This window comes from Temnothorax longispinosus, chromosome 6, assembly GCF_030848805.1.
Source record: "Temnothorax longispinosus isolate EJ_2023e chromosome 6, Tlon_JGU_v1, whole genome shotgun sequence".
Classification (NCBI taxonomy): domain Eukaryota; kingdom Metazoa; phylum Arthropoda; class Insecta; order Hymenoptera; family Formicidae; genus Temnothorax; species Temnothorax longispinosus.
In genome coordinates, this window is record NC_092363.1 from 23529229 (window position 1) to 23541505 (window position 12277).

The following is a 12277-nucleotide window of genomic DNA, read 5'->3' on the forward strand; positions in this document are numbered from 1 at the left end:
TTTTGAATGCAAGAATAGAAAAATTTTTAATTTTTTAAAAACATTTATTTTTTGGTTTATTAACAATAATTATAAAAATAAGTCAAATTCAAACACGTTAATATTATCTGATGCTAAACAGATTATTATTATTTATTTTTATTTATACTCTGACAATTCCTGGGGGTAAAATTTTATTCTGAAGAGTGAATTTGACTCAGCTTTAGAATAAATTCAAACTCTCTATATAAAGAATGGAACTTCAATCCAAGGGAGTGAAACACCACTTTAAACTGTAGTGTCAGTATTTACGTTGTTGAAGTGAAATTTTCATTCAAAAAATTCACAGAAAATTTACTGTATAAGATTGATCTCTGTTCCGTTAAATATCTGGATTATCTGAATTATCCAGATAATTTCGAATATTCGTGCCCAGCACTACTCGCTGTATATCTAAAGAATCGCTTTACCCGTGTTTTCCACGAAGATAATCGGATATATTAAAAAATGGACACTATATGTGGTGTTTGATAAAACACACAATCTTATGAAGAAGAAGAAGAAGAAGAAGAAGAAAAGGACAGCAAGAGTTAGCTGTCACACGATCGCATTGCGAGGACACGAAAAAGGAAGGGGTGGCGGGAGTCAAGGGTTGAGAGAAGGATCGTTAGATCCCGTTGAATAATCCTGTCGAGGAGTCAGATCGATAAGCGCAACGACCGCGAAACAAACGCCGCCGCGTCGGTTCGACTCGCGCTCCTTATCGATGCAAAACAGCGCGGAGGGTCGTAGCAATTAAGAGATAACAAGGTTTCCTCCCCTCGGTGCCCCTCCAATTAGTAACACTCCCGCTGCACCGCGCGCTAGACGGCGGAACAACCACCTCGGGCTCCCCTCATCGACAGTCGTCCACCATTGCCACTACTACACCCGGCGGCGGTTCTATCCCGCTTTTTCAACCTATCTTGCCCTCATGTTTGCATACCGCGACGGTCCACCGGGGACTTCCGCGGGAGATTGCGAGGTGCCGCTCTCGCGATGGTAAGTACACATTATCTGAGATGCGCTCGCGGATGGAAAATTCGAGGGAGACGATCTCACCCCTACGCGAAGTTAATTTTTAACTTTATTGCGCACTGTATCACGTGACACAAAGCATAAAAATCATTATTTTTTTGTTCCTCGACCCACAGACATATTTTTGTAGCGTTAATAATGGTGCAGCAATTCGGAGGTCAATTCGACATCCCAATTCTTAAATTTTAAAGATCTTTCGTATATGCGCGAAAAAATTTGTTTTAACATTTCTGCATTAATATTTTATACAGCTATACATCGTATATAATTTTTAAAATAATGCAGTCTGCAGTTAAACTATTATGTACATTTTTAGTTAAAAAAAAATGTAAAATAAGACAATGCAAAGTCAGATCTTTAATTTTCCACGCTGAGTAGATTTAAATTTCAACGAGATACGACAAAAAATGAATATCGCGATCGCCGATACTCAGCGAGTCGTGGAATAAAGACAGATGCTTAAACGCGACGACGGCGGAGATAAAATAATTCAGCGGGCTCGAACGGAGAGACAATGAGCGGCGGACCGTAAGAAATTAGCCGATTAATAGGTTGATAATTCACTGGAAAATGTGTTATGCCGAACGGATTACGCGCTCCCGCTACCCGCCGTCCGGGAAAGAAAGAAAAAGAGACGCGGGGCGCCGGGGCGAGGGCGGGAGAGGGAGGAAGGGATGGAAAGGGAGGGTGGACGGGCAATTATTTCGAATTCAGTACGTTCGAATGGCAGCCACGTCCGATTGATTATTATCGAGTCGAGCAAACGAGGGTGCTTGATCGAAGCCAGTCGAGCGTTGCGCGGACTCGGACCATGCTGATTAGTATCGCCGACGATCGCCGTAAACACACGTTGCGCAATTATCGCCCGACTGATTCTAGGTAAACTTGGAATTGTAACTGCTATTTTAACTGCTGTTTATGACGGCGATATTGCCCGCGCACGATTGCTGACCGAGATGAATTTGCATTAACATTCTAACGAGGTCCTTCGTCGAAACTTGGCAATTAAAGGTCAACGTATTTGTAACTGTCTAAATACAGCTATAAAAGTAATTTCCTGGACAAACATAATTATTACATTAAAAAATAAATCTCGAATTTGTGTCGCGTTTATTATTCCCGTTATATCTCCCTTACAGAAATTTAATATTACTGTAAGTGATTAATTACTTATTGAGTATTAAAAGCATTAAAAACAGTGCTTTTAATACTCGAAATAAGTAATTAATTATTAGCCAAATAATCACTTACAGTATTAAATTTCTGTAAGGGCTCTTATGTTAAATCCTTTATTATATAATTTTTTACTGCAATGTGGTACAATTATAGATTCGCCTCCTTAATTTTAGAAGAGATTAATCATATCTTTTTTAAACATCTATGAAGAAAAAAGACACAAAGGGGAATAAAATATTATTTGATTCTCATCAAGACTCATTTCTTCGTCGGTCGAGTCGATGCAACTCGCCTGGCATAATCTCTCGGGGACGCTTTCGCGCTCGCGCCTTTGTAACGAACTGCCCCCTTCCCACGACGGTCTCCTCTTCAAGGAGAAAATAAGTTTTTCGCCGGCAACGCGAGGGAGGACGGACCAGTTGCTTGGGGCACGAAAGTTCGCGCCTATTTCTCCGGAGAAATGACGACGATCAAAGTCAGATTACGCGTCGCGACGGAGAGCGCAACGGAGAGATATTCCGCTTCGCGATATTCCACCACGGACTCAAAAAGGACGCCGGAATGTTCGTCCTGCCGAAGGACCCCTTAACGCTTCTTCTTCTTTTCTCGTTAGCGCGATTTTCTCGCGAGTTAATGATGTTTGTCGAGGAACGTTGGTGATGAAGTGGACTAACTGCCTCGGCATTTCGAAGCTCCACTTCTTGAAGTGCAGCTTGATATAATATAATATGTACAAAATATTTTGAAATTACCTCCTATTTGCATAATTTTGATTGATTTTAAAATAATTTTGATTTAATAAAAAGGAAATTCAGCATTCTGATTTATAATTTAAAAATGTCAGATGTTTAAAGCTATTATATAATATGGATAAATTTTGATGATAATTTAATGTTACTCTCTATATATAAATAAAGTAAAAAATTCTTATTTCCTGTTTTTTGCAGCAAAGGAAAAATATGTTTTTAGACTTATAATATTACGACGGGAAAAAATTTTTAAACACAATTAGATCAACCTGGCACACACACACACACACACACACACACACACACACACACACACACACACACGTAGAGTTAAAATAATTTTGAGGGAATGAAACATCGCCGCGGCGTTTCCAGCGTAACGCAAACAGCGGCAAACCGAGCAAATTGGCAAACAGTCGGGGATGTGCAACCGTGCGAAGCAATTACGGATTTTGCGTGAACGACGCGCACAAACTCTTTGTACGAAGGGCGAAGGGCGCGGTGAGGGTTTTTCTACTCCTTTGCAATGGCGTAACTACCGAGTTGCCCTCGGGGTATAATTTCCGAGGGAATAATTTAATTATTTTCTGTAAAACGATTTATGAGTATAATACAGGGAAAATATATCGCATAAATTTTAATTTAATTCTTGAGAAAAATATGCACGATTCTCATTTATATCATTACAAAGCTCTTCACAAAGCTTTTATTACATATTACTATTACATAAATTCTCAAAAGATTTTTTCTTAAAATATGTATATTGAAATATTAATTTGCTTTAACATTTATTAAATTATTATTTAAAACTCCGCAGAATTCAATCGATATTGTACGATAAATCAAAGTTATCTACCATGGAATTTTCATCGTGGATAATTTTCAAACGACAGAAATTTAGGCTTTGTAAATTTCTCTCTGCGACTGTAACGTTTCTACGCTATTGCCTCGAGCCTGAACTTTGCCTGAACCAGGAACGGGCGAACAGTAATTGGAGAGCAAAGCGGGTGGGGATTATGCTCGCGTTTCTAATGAAGCGACCGAGAACTTGACCCCCATGGAAGAATGTCTCGCACCCCCCAATGAATTTGTCTTCCCGATTTGCGTTGGCGGATTCGACGATGTTGATGTTAAGCCGCGGAAAACGTGTAATCTTGGAGGAAAAAAAATAACATGCGCGTTTTTCAACACCGAGCAATCAGTTTACATCGAAGTCACGTAGACTCGCGTGTTCGAAATTTTTTCGTGCAGCTTCCCGATTTTTATTTATGGCACCCAGGAGTGTAGTTATCGTGTAGCATGAGTAAGCAAAACGATTTTATTCTGCGTCTTTTTTTCCTGGTATTAAAAAAATATTGAGCACAGAAAAATATAAAAGAAGATTAAAGTTTTTAGATTATACACATAAAAAATAGATTATATTGATCGTAGTATTATATATAAAAAGATATATACGTAAAATAATATGTACCTATTGTATAATATTAAGATATTTAAAGTCTTATAATATTAAATATTATAGTTGCAATATAATAATTAAATTGATTATATGAATAATAATATAATAATATGTAATAATAATATATTATAATAATACATTACATAATAATTATATTAGATTCACAATATAGCTTTTATACTCGCGTTCTAGATTTTATTACATTTTTCTTAGATTTCTTTATTGTGATTTAAGACTTAAAATAACCTCTAAGTCGAGATAAAGGATCGAAAACTTCTATTTTCATTAAAGACCTGAGTTAATCTTTATAGTACAGTTATATCCGTGAAAAGTTTGCTCGATATGTTTTCATTTCATTTTGAATGAAATTTAACGAGAGAAGTTATTAGAATTAAGCTTTTCTCAGAAAAGATAAGTTGAAAATTTAATCTATTTGCCCGGCATAAAACTTAATTTATAGAAAAGTTGTTTATCTTTAATCCTGATGTGTGAAAATTATTAAAACCTACCACGAACTACTTTTTCCTTTTGCTCGAGAAAATCTCGACCTCGAAATGATCAAAGAATATACCAAGAATATATTGCAATTTGAGAGAAGTAGAAGATATTTCGATATTTATTTTAAGAAGTCTATTTTAAGAAGAATGTCCCGTAGATCTGGGACGTCGTCTTCATTGCTTGTGGAGAAATCCATTTTCGTTGTGCGCGAGATTATTCGGAAACGACATCCTCTTCTTGGATGCAAGTGGAACACTTGATTAACGATCACGCTGATAATGAGAACGGCGCGCGAGAAACGCATCCGGTTGCGGAAGCATAAATTTCCGTACGGCTTAGTTCCGTCGGAGAGCAATTTGGCGCAGTATTTAAGAGAGACAGAGACGGTGGAAACGAGAGGGATGGATCGGCGAGAGAAACCGAAAAAGAGAGAATAGTCGCTAGATAACTGTAGGGCCCACCCTTCAATTATCCCGAGGCGCGTTTTTATGGCAGCCGGTTTGGCTTACACCATTAGCAACCCGATATCGATGAGACCCATCGGGAAGACCCTCCCTCGTCGTCGGCCTCGTTGATAATTTGTTTTTGCTCGTGCAACTTTAAACGCCTTAAAACGCTCGAGCGTAACCCTGCGCGCCACGCGCGTTTACGGGACCTTCTCGGTTTCTGCAATCGATTCGGCCCTCAACTATCAAAAAATACATATTATATACAGGGTGATTCAGAAATATTGGTACGAACCAGGTATTTCCGGACACATGTATATATGGCTTTTTTTTATTTATGCGGAGAACTCACCTCCAAAGTTTGTACAAGTATTTCTAAATCACCCTCTGTATATATTAAACAAGAAATAGGATATAAAACTCAAGTTTATAATAGAAAACTGCATTTTCGTGAAAAATATTGTTGCTGAATTGTAATTTTTAATTCACCTGGGCGCGAGGTTTTCCTCTCGCACATGAATCCACCATATCTCGAATAAAATCAGAATCGACTCGAGCTTGGCTATCTTTTCGATATCTATATATTCGTCGACGGTCGAACTTTGCGATTTTCCGGGGTTCGTGAAACCGCGCTCTCGTGAATACGAGAGCGCGGGGTGCGTGTATTGCGTGTAAGCGTGTTGCGGGTATTTACGCACGTCCTCGGGGGCAGCTTCAGAAGTTTGCGCTTAATCACGAAATGGACTCGGATTGGAAACGGCAAACTCACTCTCTCTGGGAGTTTAGTTAGCGACACTCGCCGCGCTTTGAAGTTCGACGAGCCCGTCATCCCTTCGTTTCTCCTCCCTCGATCGCGCTTATTAGCGAAAATGGATCGTACCGCGCCGGACGGTACATCTCGAGACATCTCCTCGTAATAATCTGTAGTTACCGGTGCTTATCGCAAGCTAGGGCATTAAGGCACAAGCGAGAGAGCTCTTTGATTTCCGAGAGCGTTTTGTGTCTCACGCTGGAATTTATGCGGCATTTAGCACTCGTGTCGGGCGTTGCTTTTAATGTGATTAGCTTCGTATTAGCTTCGCTCGTGCAGAAATATGAGATGTTTAAAAGCAGCAGAAATTCCGGGAACTTAGTTTGAAATCTGGAACGGCATATCTTCACAGGGTGGTTTCCTTTCACTTTTTGAATTTGTCTCTCATGATTATATTTTTATTTTTTAACGTGAAACATTTGTAGGAAGTTGTATAATTGTAAATATTATTCTAGAATTTAAAAAATGTGAACTTTTCTCGTTAATTATACTCGCAATTAATAATTACAAGTGTAATAATCGCAAGTGCAATAATCACAAGTGTAATAAATCACAAGTGTAATTTGTGACATAAATTCAGACATGAGAGTCATTTATGTAAAACAAATTTGCGTACGTTTCTCGCATTCTATATTTTATATCCGACTGACGTAAATAAAAGAATCGATTATTAAAACGAGATCAAATTTCGATGAGTTTTTTTTTTATTTATAAGTTTAATGAAAAACATGGTTTCGGTCTTCTCGCCAAGTCATGGATTTTTATTTGTACAAATGACTGAAAGAGGGAGTCAATAACATTTTATTTCGACCACGGAATTGTTTCGCAACTAATTATACGATTGCATTGCGAATAGAGATGTGATTGAATGGTATAAAATTATTTGAATAATGCTTATTTCTATCAACTAACTTAACTTTAATCTCGGTTTAACTTACTTTTTATCTTTTCTTAGTTCTGAAAATTAGAAGAAGATGAAAAGTAAGTTAAACCAAGATTAAAGTTAATCTACCTTGGTAGAAATAAACGTAAGAGGTAAATAAGATTTGTGTGTCAAACACTGCGAAAAGCTGTGAACGACGACACGATATGTTCTTCGAGCGCAGGCCGTGTCTGACCCTCAGCAGCAGTTTCTACTGCGAGCCTTACGCTCGGTAAAACGCAGTTTTACACAATGCAAAAATATAAAAGAAGAATGAAGTAATAATATGACAAAGAAACATAAAATATAATGCACTGGATATTAACGCTTGGCATAGATATTAAAAATTTATTTTACACTATTGACAATCCAATTTCTAATATAATTGATTTGATCAAATGCAAATAGTAAAATATAAATAAATAAATAAATTGTCACAAATAAAGTAGATTTAGAACAGCTTCAAATAATATACAAATAAAAGCAACTAGATTATTTGAATCATATTTTTATATAATAATTCAAGGAATAAAATTTTTATTTAAGAATAAAACAGTTACAGTTAACCAATTAAAATCATTATCTTGATTTGATGGAGTTCATCAATTATCGCGATTTTTTCTACACCCGCCAGTAATCTCGTCGATTACTTTCGTGAAACGTCTCCAATGTAATTCTATCGATATCTATTCGCCGCGTTTGTCAAATCACGCTCGTGGGGGGCTGCGGAAAAACTCGGTCATCCCGGATAATAGAACGCAGTGTACTCCACGTGTCATAATAGAACGGGTACCGGATGACAGATGGCACGTGACTCACGCATGCACCGTACCCTGGCGGCGATTCGTAAATAAATTAGCCGCTATCGGATCTCGCGATAACGCATTATTTATGATCGTTTCGTGACGATGCATTCTCTTGAGAAACACCGCAATGTCCGTGCAGGTAGGGGCGCTTAAATTTAACCCGATATTTGTATCACGCAAATCCCATTCCTGATATTTTCTCCAAATCTGTTTTGATACCCAGCGCGGGGCAAGTAGTTAATACGTATTATAAAAGAATCTTTTGAAACAAGATTGTATAGACATGCATATTATGTGCAATTAATTAATATAATTTTCAAAGTACGTTAATTCTAAAAATGATCTCCGGAAGTTATTATTATTATTACCCATAAAAGCTGCTGACGTGCTAAGATTTAATCATTCAAAGAGAATATTTATCTTCAAAAATATGTTTTTTTAAATTCTCGATACTGAAATGCCGTGGATATTATATATTTAGCATATAATCATATACCAGCGCACACCGACGAAAAAGCATTGGCAAACATTTCTATCCCTATCCGCAGGTAAAGCTGACCGCTCGGCCGTGTTTAATGCAATACAGGGGATCGGACAGGGGCATCGCGGGAGTACTCAGGTAGAATAAGTGGACTTGCGGCTCGCCAACGTTAAGCCGCCACTTGCCGACGCGTGTCGTGATCACGAACAGCGATCCCAATCATTGATGAGATCTCGGTTCGACGATTTACAGACGAACGCCTTTCGCAGATTTGAAAACGCTTTAGGAATGATCGAGCGTCAATCAATTATTTTAAACGAGAGAATAATAGGCCAACAATATGAGCAAAATAAATTAGATAAACGGTAAACGTTTCAACTTCACTTATTGTTGGTCTTTTTCAGTACTGAAATAATAAATTAATGATTAAACGGAATTAATCTACCATAAAGCCGCAATTGTAACGAATAATAAATAACACATTATTTGGAATAAATTAAAACTTAAAAATAATAACAGTAAGAAACAGTAAGAAGAACAGTAATATATACAAGAAATATAAAATAACACAAGAGGCTACGACAATGGTAAGAAACGTGGTCTTTCTTATAAAATTAGAGTTGATGTCAAATAATATTTTAAATTGAGAATATTTCGAGAAGACTGTCTTGGAAATAAAATGACAAAAAATCGAATGCTAACCATTTTCATAACGAGTTATTAAACTATACCGGTCAAGTAATTATCTGATGATCATATTCTGAATTTTTCGACTTTTTTTTTTGAGAAAGCTTTTACTATTAGATTATGTCAGCTATCGTAAGAGGTGCATAAGGTTAATTCGCTAACAAAAGTGACTCGACTTTCTAATCCTTCTGGCTGTCATCGAGCAATCAATCGATCCATCAATCAACATGATCAATCATCAACCGACATGATCTTCTCTCGCGTTTCACGTGAGCGAATTAATTGATATCTGGGCGTGGTAACACCTGGTCTGCCGATCGATACCGAGGACCCCCCGGTGGCCGCGCGTACTCCCATCCTCCCCCCTTTCCCTGCGCGCGCCCTTTTACATTTCCGGAAAGAGCAAAACCGACTAATTCGGGATCGGCTGACGCTTTTTTTTCCGACGGCGGCTGAAATCAAAGACGTCGCCGTTCTTGCGTCGCGCGGGAGGAGCGAAAATCCAATATAAAACCAATATCGGAAGTGACGAGCCGCGAATACCTTCATCCTCTCGCGAGTCGCTCTCCCTCTTCCTTCTCTTATTTCTGCTGCCCCTCCGCGCAAATCCCCTTGCAAAAGTAATTTTCTTATGGGCGTCTGGAATTTCGCTCAGTGTGGCTCTCCTGAACGAATGGGCAATGATCGATGCGTCGACTGGGATTAAAATTTATAGACTCGCATTCTTAAGTGTTTAAGTGCAACTGTTTACCTATTGGGATGGAAGCTCAAGCTTTCCATAGAAATAGCAACACGATTTTAATTTGTTTGACGAATTTGAAACTAATTAATATCTTTTCTCAAAAATTCTCTCTTCTTTCTTTAAATATTTTCTCCTAATGCAATTCTAATATTAAACGAGCACGTGTGATTTACATATTATGTGACTTACGTAGTGCCAATAATCTAGTTATTTTTTAGGCGTACGAAGACGCTCTTACTCTTCTTTCTTTTCGCTAGCTTTGCAGAGTGCGCACAAAAACATCATGTGAATCGGTGTATTGCGTGTTTATTCTCGATGCAACGTACGCTGCAGTAATCGATAATTGAGTCGAACGTGTCGTTCGTATATAACGCGCGTGTTTTCAGTGCAATCGTTTAGATAAACAACGCACACCATTTGGCTCGACAACGGAATAGCGTGATGGAAACGGCAGCTGATGGAAAACACGTACGCGGCCACGTGGGCACGATCAAGTGCTCGCGTAATACGTGAAGTGCAAGTTTAATACCGGAGTGGTGAGATCCCATATTGCCTTTAAGAGCGACGAGTTGCGAGAGATACTCCACCTTATTGAATGATCCATAGTTGACGGCGGGGTTCACCACAATTTCTTTCGACGACACCTGCGACCCGCGAACGATTATTTATTAGAATGTGGACAGATTAATTGTAAGATGATCGGCGCAAGATTATGAAATCCTAAAATTAAACTGAAATTTCACTAAGGATTAATTGAATGTCTCAATATATCCAATTGTGAAGTTTGACAAGGAAGGATTACAAAGGAAGAATTACAGGATTTGAAGGATTACAAAAAGAAATGTATTTATATATCAAACAATAAAATTATAAAAAAACAATTTAAAATTAATAACAAAAAAAATAAAAGGTGGCAGAATAAAATTTTCACGAAAATGGTGTATTTTTATTTTTCGTGCCTAAATAAGTGCGAGAGAACAATCTTTAAGATGACGATAAAAAAATAGATCAACTGTTAATAAATTATTATTCTTTTAACGTAATCTTGATTAAAGGTTGTCCTCTCACTTGTACATTTTGGCACAAAACGTAGGATCAATCGTGTTAGAAATTTTTCTTACGTATGCAAGTACGTACTTCGGATTAAACGGAGCACTTCTGGCGCTCGACTGTTAATAAGCTATTATTATTTTAACATTATGGATCTTAAAGATTGTTTTCGTGCACTTGTACATTTTTGCACGAAACTTAGAAATCACCATTTTCGTGAAACTTTTATTGTGCCACTTTTTTTATCTTTTATCTTTTATCATTTGTTTATTAATTTACAATTTTTTTGTTATAATTTTATTGTTTTATATATGTATGTATAAATATATATTTTTTATATCGCTTCCTCATACTTAGAGGAAGCTTTGTTTTCGTGAATTTTGTATATGAACCTTTGATTGCGTATAAAGTTGGGTCTAATCAACCAAATTTAAATGATTTATATATGAAATAAGGGTAGAAGAAACCAACAAAGAGATTGGTTTTTGAGTTTTTGATGTCAATATGTTCAGAGTGTTCTAAAATGTCGAAATATTGCATTAAAATTGCATGTCCGTATGTATGTATGTATGTATGTATGTATGTATGTATGTGCAGATTTGATGTCCGTGATTGCTCTAACTTCCGTAAATATTGAGATATCGGGCTGTTTTTTTTTTAATCGATAGAGTATCATTCAAGAAAGGTTGGTATTGAATTTGGCGATGATCGGTAAAGGGGTTCTTTTTTAAAAAAATTTTGTATTTTTTTAGAAATGTCCATGGTTGCTCTAACTTTTTTTAAATTATATAGGGCATATTTGTAATTTTTTTATCTAAGAACGCTCCAAATTTTAGCGATATATGTAATTATATTTTTACAATATTATTAAAATATATTGGAAAGAAGTCTTTCATATTCTTTCAATTTTTTTAAATTTTGCAAATATATATTTTTTAATCTACAATGTATTATATATAGTTTCGTCTATGCTATAAGTCATAGTTGGTTTAATTTCTCTTGATTAAACTTTTATTTTAATATATCTATATTTAATAATAATTTTATTTAAATTAATTTGCATTGCATTAAAAATTTATATGTAATCTATTAATATTGTAAATGAGTATGTAAATATAAGTCAGTTTATTTTATTATTATAAAATAACAAGTAATTAAATAGGAATTTACTAAAAACATGAAGGGAAATAAATAAATTTGCGCGTAGGCTGTTTCTCTAAATACTAAAAATAACTAACATTTCAGATGTAGGGCATCCTACACGTAAGGTAACCAATACCGTGAACGTATAACGAATGCGTGTATCATCAAACAAAAAATGAACTTTATTCTGCTAGTAAATAATTAATAATATTTTGGTTCGCCCCACATTTATTAAATATAATTGTGTAATA

General features: G+C 36.4%; 1 protein-coding gene across 6 annotated transcripts in view; it reads right to left on the minus strand.

Moving 5' to 3' along the window:
* Nucleotides 1-12277, minus strand: part of Vacht (Vesicular acetylcholine transporter) — a 92746-nt gene that overhangs the window by 45984 nt on the left and 34485 nt on the right. For 4 of the 6 annotated variants that reach the window (XM_071781409.1, XM_071781406.1, XM_071781407.1 and 1 more), the window contains exon 4: nt 10421-10477. The exons of the other annotated variants lie outside the window; for them this stretch is intronic. In XM_071781409.1, the coding sequence (XP_071637510.1) occupies nt 10421-10477 (57 nt within the window). The remainder of the gene's footprint in view (nt 1-10420; nt 10478-12277) is intronic. 6 annotated transcript variants of the gene reach the window in all.